This window comes from Nesoenas mayeri (assembly GCF_963082525.1).
Source record: "Nesoenas mayeri genome assembly, chromosome: 27".
In the NCBI taxonomy this organism is placed as follows: Eukaryota; Metazoa; Chordata; class Aves; order Columbiformes; family Columbidae; genus Nesoenas; species Nesoenas mayeri.
In genome coordinates this window covers 4,237,882-4,250,252 of record NC_137555.1, presented here as the reverse complement: position 1 = coordinate 4,250,252, position 12,371 = coordinate 4,237,882, and the positions used below count along the sequence as shown (strand labels likewise).

Genomic DNA, 12,371 nt, shown 5'->3' with positions numbered 1-12,371 from the left:
AGCACCTTTATTGTCACCAGGCAGCAGCTGGCACTGTCCCCTGAGGGTGACACTGTCCCCGGGGGGTGGCAGCACCCCAGGGGGTGACGCTGTCCCCGGGGGGGCGGCAGCGTCACCCCGTCCCGCGGCGCTTGCTGAGCTCGTCCTGCACGCGCTGGCACAGCGCCCGCCGCAGCGGGGGCTCCAGGGGGCTCCGGGCGCAGACGCGTCGCGTCACGTCCTCCGCGCTGTCCCCCTGCCACACCGTGTCACCCGGGGTGCCCAGGGCCCCCCAGCACCCCTGTACCCCCCCCGGGGTGGGGGTGTCCCCACCTGGTGCACGATGACCGCGGTGACGTGCCCGTCGTCCCCCTCGTACTCCAGGCAGAAGAGCCGGGGCCCGCGGGGGTCACCGGAGGGGGGATCCGGGCTGGCATCGCCCCCGGGGCCCCCTGTGGCACCCAAACCCTCAGGGGGGACAGTGACCCCCCCCACCCGCACCCTCGGGTGCCCCTTCTCCAGCACTGGGTCACCCTTGGGTGCCCCGCTAGCCCCAAACACCTCTTAGGATCCCACCCATGGGTGCCCCCCATCTTTTGGGTGACCCCCATGGCCCAGCACCCTCCCCCCACTCATGGGTGCCCCCTCACATCCCCAAGGTCCCCCCCCCGCCCTGGGTGCCCCCCTAGCCCCAAACACCTCTTAGGATCCCACCTTGTGGTGCCCTCCATGCCCCACCCCACCCATGGGTGCCCCCATGTCCCAGCATACCCCAAGTTCCCCCACAATTTTTCCTCACCCATGGGTGCCCCCCTGGGTGTTCCCCATCCCTGTGTCACCCTTGGGTGCCCCCCCACTCCCCAAACACCTCTTAGGACCACACCCTGGGGTGCCCCCCCATCTACTAGATACCCCACGTCCTGGCTCCCCCCCACTCATTTCTTGGGTGACCCCCATGCCCCAGCACTCTCCCCCCACCCACGGGTGTCCCCCCATTTTCCCCCACCCTTGGGTGCCCCCCCAGCCCCCAAACACCCCTTGGGAGCGCCCCCCCCCCCCCCAGGTGTAACCCCTGTCTCCATCCTTCCTCGGCTTCCCCCCACCCATGGGTGCCCCCGATCCCCATCCCCCACGGGTGCCCCCCCGGGTGCCCCCGCCCTCGTGTCCCCGCTCACCGGGCCGCCGCGGCCGGTACACCTGCTGGTCGGGCCGGCGGGGCCGGGGGGGCGCCGGGATGAGCCGCCCCCTCGCCCGCCCCCGCGCCTGCCGCACCGCCCGCTCGTACGCGTCCCTGCGCACCGGGGGGAGGGTTACCGGGGGGGGGGATTGACCGGGTTACCCGGTGAAAGCCCCGCCGGTGCTGATACCTGGCGATCTGGTTGCGGCGGATGTGCCGCAGGAAGCCGTGACTCATATCGAGCCGCCCCCCCGGCCGGCAGCGCCAGCCTGCGCTCGCCTCCATCAGCCGCCGCCACCGGAACGGCTCCGCCGTTAACGGGACGCGGCCCCTTTAAAAGCCCCGCCGGCCGCCGCGGCCCCGCGCGCACGCGCCGCTGTGGGAGCGCCGCACTGCGCAGGCGCGGGAGGGGCGTTGGCCAGCCCGGCTGTTGCGCGCATGCGTATTAACAAGGAGGCGGTGGCACTGCTGCCGGTTGGAAGACAGCGCATGCGCACTCGGTCTCGCTGAGCAGTCTCCGCCCCCCCCGGCGTGGCCCCGCCCCCAGTGTGGCCCCGCCCCCGCCGCGCGCTGTGCGGGATGTCGAGCCGCGGGAAACGGGACCGGGAGTCTCGGGCGGCGCCGCGGGGCGGCGGCTCCTCCTCCTCCTCCTCATCATCGTCATCGTCAGCAGCAGCGCGGGGGTCGTCGCGGAGCCGCCGGGACGGGGACGCGGAGCGGTCCCGGGGGCGGCGGGAGGCGGAGCGGGAGCGCGGGCGGCGGGAGGCGGCGGAGCCGGGCCAGGCCCTCCCGCTGCCCGTGGATCCCGCGCGGATCAAGCGGGAGCCGGGCACCGGGACCGGCTCCTCGGGAGTTTCCGCGGCCCCTGTCGGCCCCGTGCGGGTGAAGCGGGAGCGGGAGCCTGATGGCGACTCCGACCCGGAGCCCGAGCCCACCGGTGCGGAGCGGGACAGCGGGGGGGGCGGGGGCTCCGCGGCTGAGCCGGGATCCCGGTCTGCGGAGGCGGCGGCACCGGGGGGGTCACCGGGGGGGCATTTGCTCTGTCTCTGATACGAGGTGTCACCCTCGTGCTAACGGGCCCCTGTGACCCCCCCCCGCCATTAACAATTCTCCATTAATGACAAACCTCCTCATTAACAACCCCCCCGTTTGTTAACGAACCCCTTTGCTAATGATCCCCCTTTTGCTAACGAGACGCCCTTCATTAATGACCCCCCTCCATTAACAATCTCCCTCTTTGCTAATGATCCCCTTCTTCATTAACGCCCCCCATTTGTTAATGACACCCCCTTGCTAATGAGCCCCCATTTGTTAACAACCCCCTTCTTTGCTAACACTCCCCCTCTTAATTAGTAGCTCCCCCCACTCATTAACGACCCCCTTCTTTGCTAATGCACCCCTCTTAATTAATGATATCTCATTTTCATTAATGACCCCCCCTTTTATTAACGCCCCCTTCATTAATTACCGCCCCCAGTGCGCTATGGGCGGTTCGACCCCGAGGACCAGCGCAGCCGCCACTGCCCCTACCTGGACACCATCAACAAGTGAGTGCGGGGGGGCGGGTTGGGGTCCTCGGCGGTCCCCCCTGTCCCCGAGGGTCCCCCCTGTCCCTGAGGGTCCCCCCTGTTCCCGAGGGTCCCCCCCCAAGCTGTGTCCCCCCACAGGAGCGTCCTGGACTTCGATTTTGAGAAGCTCTGCTCCATCTCACTGTCCCACATCAACGTCTACGCCTGCCTGGTCTGCGGGAAGTACTTCCAGGGTGAGCCCCGGGGACATCTGGGGACAGGGGTGGTGTGGGGGGGACGTGGGGACAGCCAGGGGCTGGGGTGGTGTGGGAGGGGACACCAAGGGACAGGGATGCCACTGAGGGGGACTTGGTACAGCCAGGGGCTGCGGTGCTGCTGGGGAGGACACTGGGGACACCCAGGGACAGGGGTGGTGCTGGGGGACACTGGAGACACCCAGGGACGGGGGTGGTGCTGGGGGACACTGGGGACACCCAGGGACAGGGGTGGTGCTGGGGGACACTGGGGACACCCAGGGACGGGATGAGCTGGGGGGGACATGGGGACAGTCAGTGACTGGGGTGCTGCCTGACGGGGGACAGCCAGGGACTGGGTTGCTGCTGGGGAGGTGACAGGGGGTACCCAGGGACAGGAGTGGTGTGGGGGGGACATGGGGGACACCTGGGGACACGAATGCTGCTGGGGGGGACACAGGGACCCTCAGGGGCACATAAGCCACCCCCAGCTTTGGATGGGGGGGACTCACCTGTGTTCCACCTCCACCTTCTTACGCCTTCCCCGTCCCTCTTCCCTCCCTTTGGGGGCTCCCCCTGACCCCCTAAACGTCCCCTCCATGTGTCCCCTGTCCCCGCAGGCCGCGGGCTGAAGTCCCACGCCTACATCCACAGCGTCCAGCTCAGCCACCACGTCTTCCTCAACCTGCACACCCTCAAGTTCTACTGCCTGCCCGACAACTACGAGATCATCGACTCCTCGCTGGAGGACATCACGGTGTGGGGGGTGACACAGCCGCCCCGGGGGGTTCGGGTGTCCCCCCCGTTGTCCTGACACCAGATCTCTCTGCAGTACGTGCTGAAGCCGACGTTCACGGCGCAGCAGATCGCCAACCTGGACCGGCAGGCCAAGCTGTCCCGCGCCTACGATGGCACCACGTACCTTCCCGGCATCGTGGGGCTCAACAACATCAAAGCCAACGACTACGCCAACGCCGTGCTGCAGGTACCGTGGGGACAGTGGGGCTGGAAAAGCCCCTCGAGATCATGGAGCCCACCCGTAACCCACCCCTGGCACTGCCCCGTGTCCTGAGAACCTCGTGTCCGTCTGTCCAGCCCTCCAGGGCTGGTGACTCCAGCACTGCCCTGGGCAGCCTGTTCCAATGCCCCACAGCCCTTTGGGGAAGAAATTGTTCCCACATCCAACCTCAACCTCCCCTGGGCAACTTGAGGCCGTTTCCTCTGCTCCTGGCGCTTGTTCCTGGGGAGCAGAGCCCGACCCCCCTGGCTCCAAGCTCCTTTCAGGCAGCTCAGAGATCAGAAGGTCTCCCCTCAGCTCCTGTTCTCCAGCTGAACCCCCAGGTCCCTCAGCCGCTCCATCACATTGTGCTCCAGCCCCTCACCAGCTCCGTTCCCTTCTCTCAACTCGCTCCAGCACCTTTGTCCAGATCATCGATAAAGAGATTAAACAGAACCAGCCCCAGCTGTGGGATTAATTTTGGGGGCAAAAACCCCCCAAAACCTCACCCCGGGGTGCTCCCGGCTCCTCTCCCACAGGCCTTGTCCAACGTCCCGCCGCTGCGGAATTATTTTTTGGAGGAGGAGAATTACGGGCAGATCCAGCGCCCACCCGGGGACGTGATGTTCCTGCTGGTGCAGCGGTTCGGGGAGCTCATGCGGAAGCTCTGGAACCCCCGGAATTTCAAAGCCCACGTCTCTCCCCACGAGATGCTGCAGGCCGTGGTGCTCTGCAGCAAGAAGAACTTCCAGATCACCAAGCAAGGTGAGGAACGGGGTGAAGGAAACAACCAGACAGTCGTGGTCAATGGGCAGAGTCCAGTTGGGGCCTGTATCCAGTGCAGTGTCTCAGGGGCAGTGCTGGGGCCGGGATTGTTCAATATATTCATTAATGATTTGGACGAAGGAATAGAGTGACTGTCAGCAAGTTTGCTGGTGACACCAAGCTGGGAGGAGTGGTGACACTGGAGGCTGTGCTGCCATCAGAGACCTGGACAGGCTGGAGAGCTGGGTGGGGAAACATTTATTGAAATAGAACAAGGGCAAGTGTAGAGTCTTGAATCTGGGCAGGAACAACCCCAGGTTCAGTGTAAGTTGGGGAATGAGCTATTAGAGAGCAGCGTAGGGGAAAGGCACCTGGGGGTCCTGGGGACAGCAGGGTGACCATGAGCCAGCACTGGGCCCTTGTGGCCAGGAAGCCAATGGGACCTGGGGTGGGTTAGAAGGGGGTGGTCAGTAGGTCAGAGAGGTTCTCCTGCCCCTCTGCTCTGCCCTGGGGAGACCACACCTGCAATCTTGTGTCCAGCTGTGGCCCCTCAGTTCCAGCAGGACAGGGAACTGCTGCAGAGAGTCCAGCGCAGGGCAACAAAGATGCTGAAGGGAGTGGAGCATCTCCCGGGTGAGGAAAGGCTGAGGGAGCTGGGGCTCTGGAGCTGGACAAGAGGACACTGAGGGGGGACTCATTCATGGTTACAGATATCTAAAGGGGGAGTGTCAGGAGGATGGAGCCAGGCTCTTCTCAGTGACAACCAGTGATAGGACAAGGGGTAATGGGTGCAAACTGGAACACAGGAGGTTCCACTTAAATTTGAGAAGAAACTTGTTCGTGGTGAGGGTGTCAGAGCCTGGCCCAGGCTGCCCAGGGGGTTGTGGAGTCTCCTTCTGTGCAGACATTCCAACCCGCCTGGACACCTTCCTGTGTAACCTCATCTGGGTGTTCCTGCTCCATGGGGGGATTGCACTGGGTGAGCTTTCCAGGGCCCTTCAACCCCTGACACTCTGGGATTCTGTGCATTGTGTGGGCCGACACGCTGGGTCTGTCCCTGCCTGGTTCTGATGGACCTTCTGGTTTCAGGTGATGGGGTGGAATTCCTGTCCTGGTTCCTCAACGCGCTGCACTCGGCCCTGGGCGGCACCAAGAGGAAGAAGAAGAGTGAGCAGAGGGCGATGAAGGCCCCTAATTCCCTTGGGGCACCCCATGGGGTGACGCATGTCCCCCACTAACATCATTCTGTCCCCGCAGCCATCGTCACCGACGTCTTCCAGGGCTCCATGCGCATCTTCACCAAGAAGCTTCCTCACCCGGATCTGGTGAGTCCATAGAAGGGTCATGGTGGGTTCTGACCCCAAGGGGGTGTCCCCAAGGTCCCCCACTGAGCCCCGTGTCCCGCAGCCGGCCGAGGAGAAGGCGCAGCTCCTGCAGAACGCCGAGTACCAGGAGATGATGGTGGAATCCACCTTCATGTACCTGACGCTGGACCTGCCCACCGCCCCGCTCTACAAGGACGAGAAGGAGCAGCTCATCATCCCCCAGGTCCCGCTCTTCAGCATCTTGGCCAAGTTCAACGGCGTCACCGAGAAGGAGTACAAGACCTACAAGGAGAACTTCCTCAAGCGCTTCCAGCTCACCAAGCTGCCGCCCTACCTCATCTTCTGCATCAAGCGCTTCACCAAGAACAACTTCTTTGTGGAGAAGAACCCCACTATCGTCAACTTCCCCATCACGTGAGCACCAAAGGACATCGGGGGGTTGCTTGAGGTCCCTGTGTCCCCTTTCGCTGCACACTGTTGGGGTTCTGGAAGAATCTAGGAGGGGTTTGGAAGCACATGGTGAGGGGGAATCATCTAGGAGGGGTTTTGGAAGCAACTAGAAGGGGTTTGTAGGCATCTAAGAGGAGTTTGTAGGTATCTAAGGGGTGTCTGTAGGCATCTAGAAGGGGTTTGGAAGGATCTAGGAAGCGTTTGGAACCATCGCTCATGGGTTGAAAGCGTCTTGGGAAGGTATTAAACCACCAAAGAGGGGTTTGAGAGTATCAGGGCGGGGGCATTGAAATCGTCTAGGGAGAGATTGAGAACATCTAGGAGGGGTGTGGAAGAATTGGGGGCGGGTTGGAAGCATCTAGAAGGGGTTTGTAAGCATCTCTAAGGTGTTGGAAGCATCTAGGATGGCTTTGGAAGCATCTAGGGTGGGGTTTGTAGGCATCTAGAAGGTGTTTGGAGCATCTAGGGAGGGTTTGGAAGCATCTAGTAGGGGTTTGGAACCATACGTGGTGGGTTGGAAGCATCTTCTGGGGGTTGGAGGCATCTGGGAGGGATTTGGAAGCATCTGGGGGGGCTGTGGGCATCTGAGGAGGCTTTGGAAGCAGCTTGGCGGGTTTAGAAGAATCTGGGGGTGGTTGGAAGCATCTGGGGTGGGAGGGTACGAGCATCTAGGGGGGTTTGGCGGCATTTTGGGGGGATTGTGGGCATCCAGGGAGGGTTTGGAAGCATCTGGGGGGTTGAAGGTGTCTGGGGGAGGTTGGAAGCATCCATGGAAGGGCTGGAAACATCTGGGGGGGTTTGGGTGTCCCCAGGAACGTGGACCTGCGCGAGTACCTGTCGGAGGAGGTGCAGGCTGCCCACGCCAACACCACCTACGACCTGATCGCCAACATCGTGCACGACGGGAAACCCTCCGAGGGCTCCTACCGCATCCACGTGCTGCACCACGTGAGTGTCCCCACCCCCGCTGTCACCCCGGTGTCACCCCCGTGTCACCCCGGTGTCACCGCTGTCCCCGCGCAGGGCACCGGGAAGTGGTACGAGCTGCAGGACCTGCAGGTCACCGACATCCTGCCCCAGATGATCACCCTCTCGGAGGCCTACATCCAGGTGACATGTGTCCCCCAGAAATTGTCCCCTTGTCCCCCCCAGTTGTCCCCTTGTCTCCCCCGGTTGTCCCCTTGTCTCCCCCAGTTGTCCCCTTGTCACCCCAACAATTCTGCAGATTTGGAAGCGGCGCGAGGAGGACGAGACGAACCAACAAGGCGCTTGAGGACCCCCCTGGGGACACCCCCTCCCCCTGGGGACACCCAACCCCCGCCTGGGGACACCAAGACATCCCCCCTGGTGTCCCCCCCTTCCCCAATTAAACCCCTGCTCTATTTTTGTCACCGTTTCCGCTTTCGCTCCTTTTTGGGGCGCGGGGGGGTCGTGGTTTTCACAGTTTCTGGCAAGTGCCAAAACCCGCCTGTTTTCCGATAAAAATGTCACCCCCACCCTGTCACCCCCCCAAAACTTGGGGAAACTGAGGCAGGGCGGCTTCCAAGCTTTATTGCGGGGTGGGTAGGTCCTTGTTGTCCCCTACAGCCAGACGTGCTCCTGGCAGTGCTGCAGGGCCTGGGGACAGCAAGAGGGGACAGGTGGGTGACAGGCCACCCCCGTGTCCCCTCTGTCCCCCCCCGTGTCCCCAGCTGACCTGGCAGCGGCTTGCGGCCGTGGGGCTGGAGCACCAGTAGGTTGGGCCCAGGGCGCAGGGTCCCCAGTTTGGGGACAGTGCGGGGACGGGGTGGCCTTGGCGTGGGTCCTGCGGCAGGGACATGGGGGTCAGGGTGGGGACACCCCGCCCCAGGGTTGGAGTGGCCTGAGTGTGTCCCCAGGGCCTGTGACACCCTTTGTGTCCCCAGCATGTCCCCTCGGAGCTGTGACACCCCAGATTGTGTCCCCAGGGTCTGTGACATCCTTTGGGTCCCCAGCATGTCCCTCAGGGCTGTGACACCCTGAAGTGTGTCCCCAGGGGTTGTGACACCCTAGGATGGGTCCCCAGGGCCTGTGACACCCTTTGTGTCCCCAGCATGTCCCCTTGGGTGCCCTGTCACCCCCCTGGGGCCCCTCACCCACATCCCCAGCCCTCCCCGGCCACACGACCCCGGTGCCACCCTGTCCCCTGTCCCCTCGCTCACCTCACTGCCAGCGCACCCGGCCAGCGCGGCCGCGGTGACCTCGCGGTGCCGCCGTGGAGGTGCCAGCGCGGGGAGCGCCGCAGCGCCGTCCCCTTCGCGACACGCCAGCAGCAGGTGGCACAGCAGCCGCGGCGCCACGCGGCCCAGCAGCCCCTCCAGCGCCAGCGCCGCGTAGCGCCCGGCCAGGCACTGGCACGCGCCGGCCAGCGCCACCGGCAGCACCCGGCACAGCCCCACCGCCACCGCCGCCACGCGCTCCGTGGGGACAGCGGCCTCGGCGCGGGACAGGAACGTGCGGCACAGCCAGCACAGCGGCATGGGCACGGGCAGGGACGACACCTGCGGGAGGGCGTTCACTCTGGAGCCTAATGGTGGGGCTGTGCCCATGGAGATCCCCAGAGAATTACCCACGGAGATACACGTGCCCACTTAGATGTCCATGGAGATGCCCACAGTGATGGCCGTGTCCATATCCATGCCCATGCAGTTGCCCAGAGATGCCCACGTAGATGCCCACAGAGACACTCATGTCCATGCCCATGGAGATGCCCACAGAGACTCCCATGTCCACATAGATGCCCACAGAGTTGTCCATGTCCATGGAGATGCCCATGGGGACACCCATGTCTGTGCCCACATCCCTGCCCATGTCCCCACGCGTGTCCCCATGGTGCCCCACAGCCCCAGTGCTGATGTCCCCGTCACCCTCGTACCTGCAGGTGAGTACTGAGTGTCCCCAGGGGGGACAGGGCCGGGTCCCCCCCTGGCTGCCCCGGGCACAGCTCCAGGCGGGCACAGATGGCCGAGGGCTTCTGGGGGGACACCCGGCATGGGGACCCCGCGGTAACCTGGGGCACGGTGTCCCCAACACCCAGGTGTCCCCAGCACCCCCAGCTGTCCCCAGCTGGCACCATGTCCCCAAAGCCCCACAACACCCTGAGGTGTCCCCCACTGGCACAGTGTCCCCAAACCCTCCAGCACCATGAGGTGTCCCCAAGCACCCCTAAGGTGTCCCTGACCCCCCCAACACCTCAAATGTCCCCAGCTGGCATGATGTCCCCAAACCCACCCAGCACTCCAAAGTGTCCCCTGCTGATGTGGTGTCCCCAAGCACCCATGAGCTGTCCCTGATCTCCCCCTGAGGTGTCCCCAGCTGGCACAGTGTCCCCAAACCCCCAGAATCTCAAGGTGTCCCCAAACACCCCAAGTCCCCAATGTCCCCAGCACCCTGAAGTGTTTCCCACAAATACGGTGTCCCCAAACCCCTCCTCCGAGCACCCTGAGGTGTCCCCAGCTGGCACAGTGTCCCCAAGCACTCCAAGGTGTCCCTGGCCAGTGCAGTGTCCCCAATGTCCCCAGCACTACAGTGTCCCCAGCTGGCATAGTGTCCCCAAGCACCCCAAGGTGTCCCTGGCCAGTGCCATGTCCCCAGCACCCCAAGGTGTCTCCAAACAACACGATGTACCCAACGCCCCCCTCCCAGCACCCCAAGGTGTCCCCAGCTGTCACGATGCCCGCTGTCCCCCAGCGCCCCGGGTGTCACTCACGAGGTGGCCCTCGATGTCGGTGAGGAGCAGGCTGAGGTACTGGTGCACCAGGTTCTGGCACGGTGTCACCATGGTGGGGACGGGCAGCGCCGCGCACTCCTGCCGCAGGAACCCCTCCACGGCCACCTGCGCACCACGGCACCCGCGGTGACACCCGCGGTGACACTCGTCACCCCCCCCCTCCCCACCCTGTCCCCTGGGCACCTTGGTGGCCGACTCGTTGGCCATGCGGATGAGGAGGGTGACGATCTGCTGGCAGTCGGCGCACACGTCCTGAGAGAGGTGGCACGGGGACATGGGGACGTGTGACGTGGGGACATAGGGTATGGGGCGTAGGATGTGGGGACATGAACTCAGGGGCAGAGGGAGAGGTGGGGTGGGGATGTGGGGACATGGAGTGTGGGGACATACACATGTGAGGCATGGGGACATGAGGACATGGGGACATTGGGCGGTGGGGACGTGGGGGACATTGGGAGATGGGGACGTGGAGGATGAGGGGACAAGGGGACATGGGGAAATGGGAGAATGGGGACATGGGTGATTGAGGACATGAGGACATGGGGGCCATTGGGAGATGGGGACATGGGGGATGAGGGGACATGGGGGACTAGGGATACTGGGACATGGGGGACGTTGGGAGGTAGGGGACATGGGGACATGGGGGACATTGGGAGATAGGGAACATGGGGAACATTGGGAAATGGGGATGTGGGGGATAAGGGGACAAGGGGACATGGGGAAATGGGGACACTGGGACATAGGTGACATTGGGAGGTGGGGACATGGGGGAATGGGGACATGAGGACATGGGGACACAGGCGACATGGGAAGATTTTGGGACACAGGGAGATTTGGGACATGGGGCCACGGGGGAATTGGAACATGGTGACATGAGGGAATGGGGACATGGGGAGATGGGGAACAGGGGGGTGTATGGGGACATACAAGAGGGTTATGGGGACAAAGGAAGGGGGTGTGGGGCCACGTGGGGGCCATGGGGACATGCGGGGGCCATGGGGACACGTGGGAGCCATGGGGACACGTGGGAGCCATGGGGACATGCGGGGGCCGTGGGGACACATGAGAGCCATGGGGACACGTGGGAGCCATGGGGACATGCGGGGGCCGTGGGGACACGTGGGAGCCGTGGGGACATGTGGGAGCCATGGGGACATGCGGGGGCCGTGGGGACACATGGGAGCCATGGGGACATGCGGAGGCCGTGGGGCCAGGCGGGTTGTGGGTCTCACCGTGCCGGGGGGCGCCCAGGCCAGGGCGCAGCGCCCCAGGGCCCCGCAGCGCAGCGCCGACTCCCAGCTCTGGCACCAGGCGGAGGGGGGCAGCCCACAGCCCCCCCCCGGGGCTCCCAGCCCTGCGGCCACCGTCAGCACCCGCCACCCCCCTGGCTGCGCGGGGACCCAGGCGTCCGGGGACACCCACCCAATAACCACCCCAGGTGCACCTTCCCACCCCAAAACCCCAAGAGGGACCCAGGTGTCCAGGACCCAAGGGCCCCTCCCATCTTCAAGAGGGGACCCAGGTGTCCGGGCTCCCTACTCCAATTTCCCCCCCAGGTGCCCCACTCCACCCCCAGCCCCCATGGGTGGACCCAGGCATCCAGGAATCCCCCACCCAAGGGTTCCCATCTCTTCGGGAGGGGACCCAGGCATCCGGGAGCGCCCCAACACCCATCCCCCCCACAGGTGCCCCACCCCAGCCCTGGCTCCCATGGGCGGGACCCACGTGTCCAGGAACCCCCCACCCCAATGTAAACCCCCTGCCTCCCCCCCCGCCAAGACACCAAGAAGGGACCCAGGCATCCGGGACTCCCACTCCAACATGCCCCCCACCACCAAGGTGCCCCATCCCAGCCACAAGTGGGGACTCAGGCATCCGGGACCCCCCACCCAAGACCCCTCCCGTCATTTTCAAGAGGGGTCCCAGGCATCCGGGCCCTTCACGCCCAATGTGGGTCCCCCCTCACCCCAACCTCAGCTCTGAGGAGGGTCCTCCCACCCCACCATAGGTCCGTGGGGGGGAGCACCCAACTTTTGGGGGGCACCCAAGTCTGGGGGGGTACCCAGCTTTGGGGACACCCCCCAGCTCTGGGGGGCCCTACCTGAGGTGGCACAGAGCAGGGCGAGGAGCAGGGCCCGCGTGGGTGACGGGGACGGTGACAGTGCCAT

The 12,371-nt window shown here is 64.6% G+C and overlaps 3 protein-coding genes across 4 annotated transcripts; 1 reads left to right on the top strand and 2 right to left on the bottom strand.

The window, feature by feature from the left end:
* Positions 1–1,515, bottom strand: LOC308050291 (UPF0561 protein C2orf68). 2 transcript variants are annotated; one of them, XM_080360327.1, is made up of 4 exons: positions 1,347–1,515; positions 1,155–1,270; positions 313–431; positions 1–235 (listed from the first exon to the last, which is right to left on the bottom strand). In XM_080360327.1, the coding sequence occupies exons 1-4, from the start codon at positions 1,439–1,441 to the stop codon at positions 113–115; spliced, it is 453 nt and encodes a 150-aa protein (XP_080216453.1). In that variant the 5' UTR covers positions 1,442–1,515; the 3' UTR covers positions 1–112. The 2 variants fall into 2 exon arrangements, with proteins under 2 accessions (XP_080216453.1, XP_080216454.1); XM_080360328.1 differs by lacking the exon at positions 1,155–1,270 and having other exon boundaries at positions 313–526.
* A 201-nt stretch (positions 1,516–1,716) lies between these two features.
* USP39 (ubiquitin specific peptidase 39) lies at positions 1,717–7,839 on the top strand. The gene is made up of 12 exons (XM_080360306.1): positions 1,717–2,093; positions 2,634–2,703; positions 2,824–2,918; positions 3,539–3,675; positions 3,751–3,903; positions 4,455–4,680; positions 5,770–5,847; positions 5,938–6,005; positions 6,088–6,419; positions 7,268–7,403; positions 7,479–7,565; positions 7,681–7,839. The coding sequence occupies exons 1-12, from the start codon at positions 1,736–1,738 to the stop codon at positions 7,726–7,728; spliced, it is 1,788 nt and encodes a 595-aa protein (XP_080216432.1). The 5' UTR covers positions 1,717–1,735; the 3' UTR covers positions 7,729–7,839.
* Positions 7,840–8,036: 197 nt separating this feature from the next.
* On the bottom strand, positions 8,037–12,371 carry SFTPB (surfactant protein B; the record flags this gene model as incomplete). Its single annotated transcript, XM_080360278.1, has 8 exons — positions 8,037–8,072; positions 8,152–8,259; positions 8,636–8,974; positions 9,349–9,447; positions 10,183–10,308; positions 10,387–10,455; positions 11,436–11,557; positions 12,305–12,371. The coding sequence occupies 8 exons, from the start codon at positions 12,369–12,371 to the stop codon at positions 8,037–8,039; spliced, it is 966 nt and encodes a 321-aa protein (XP_080216404.1).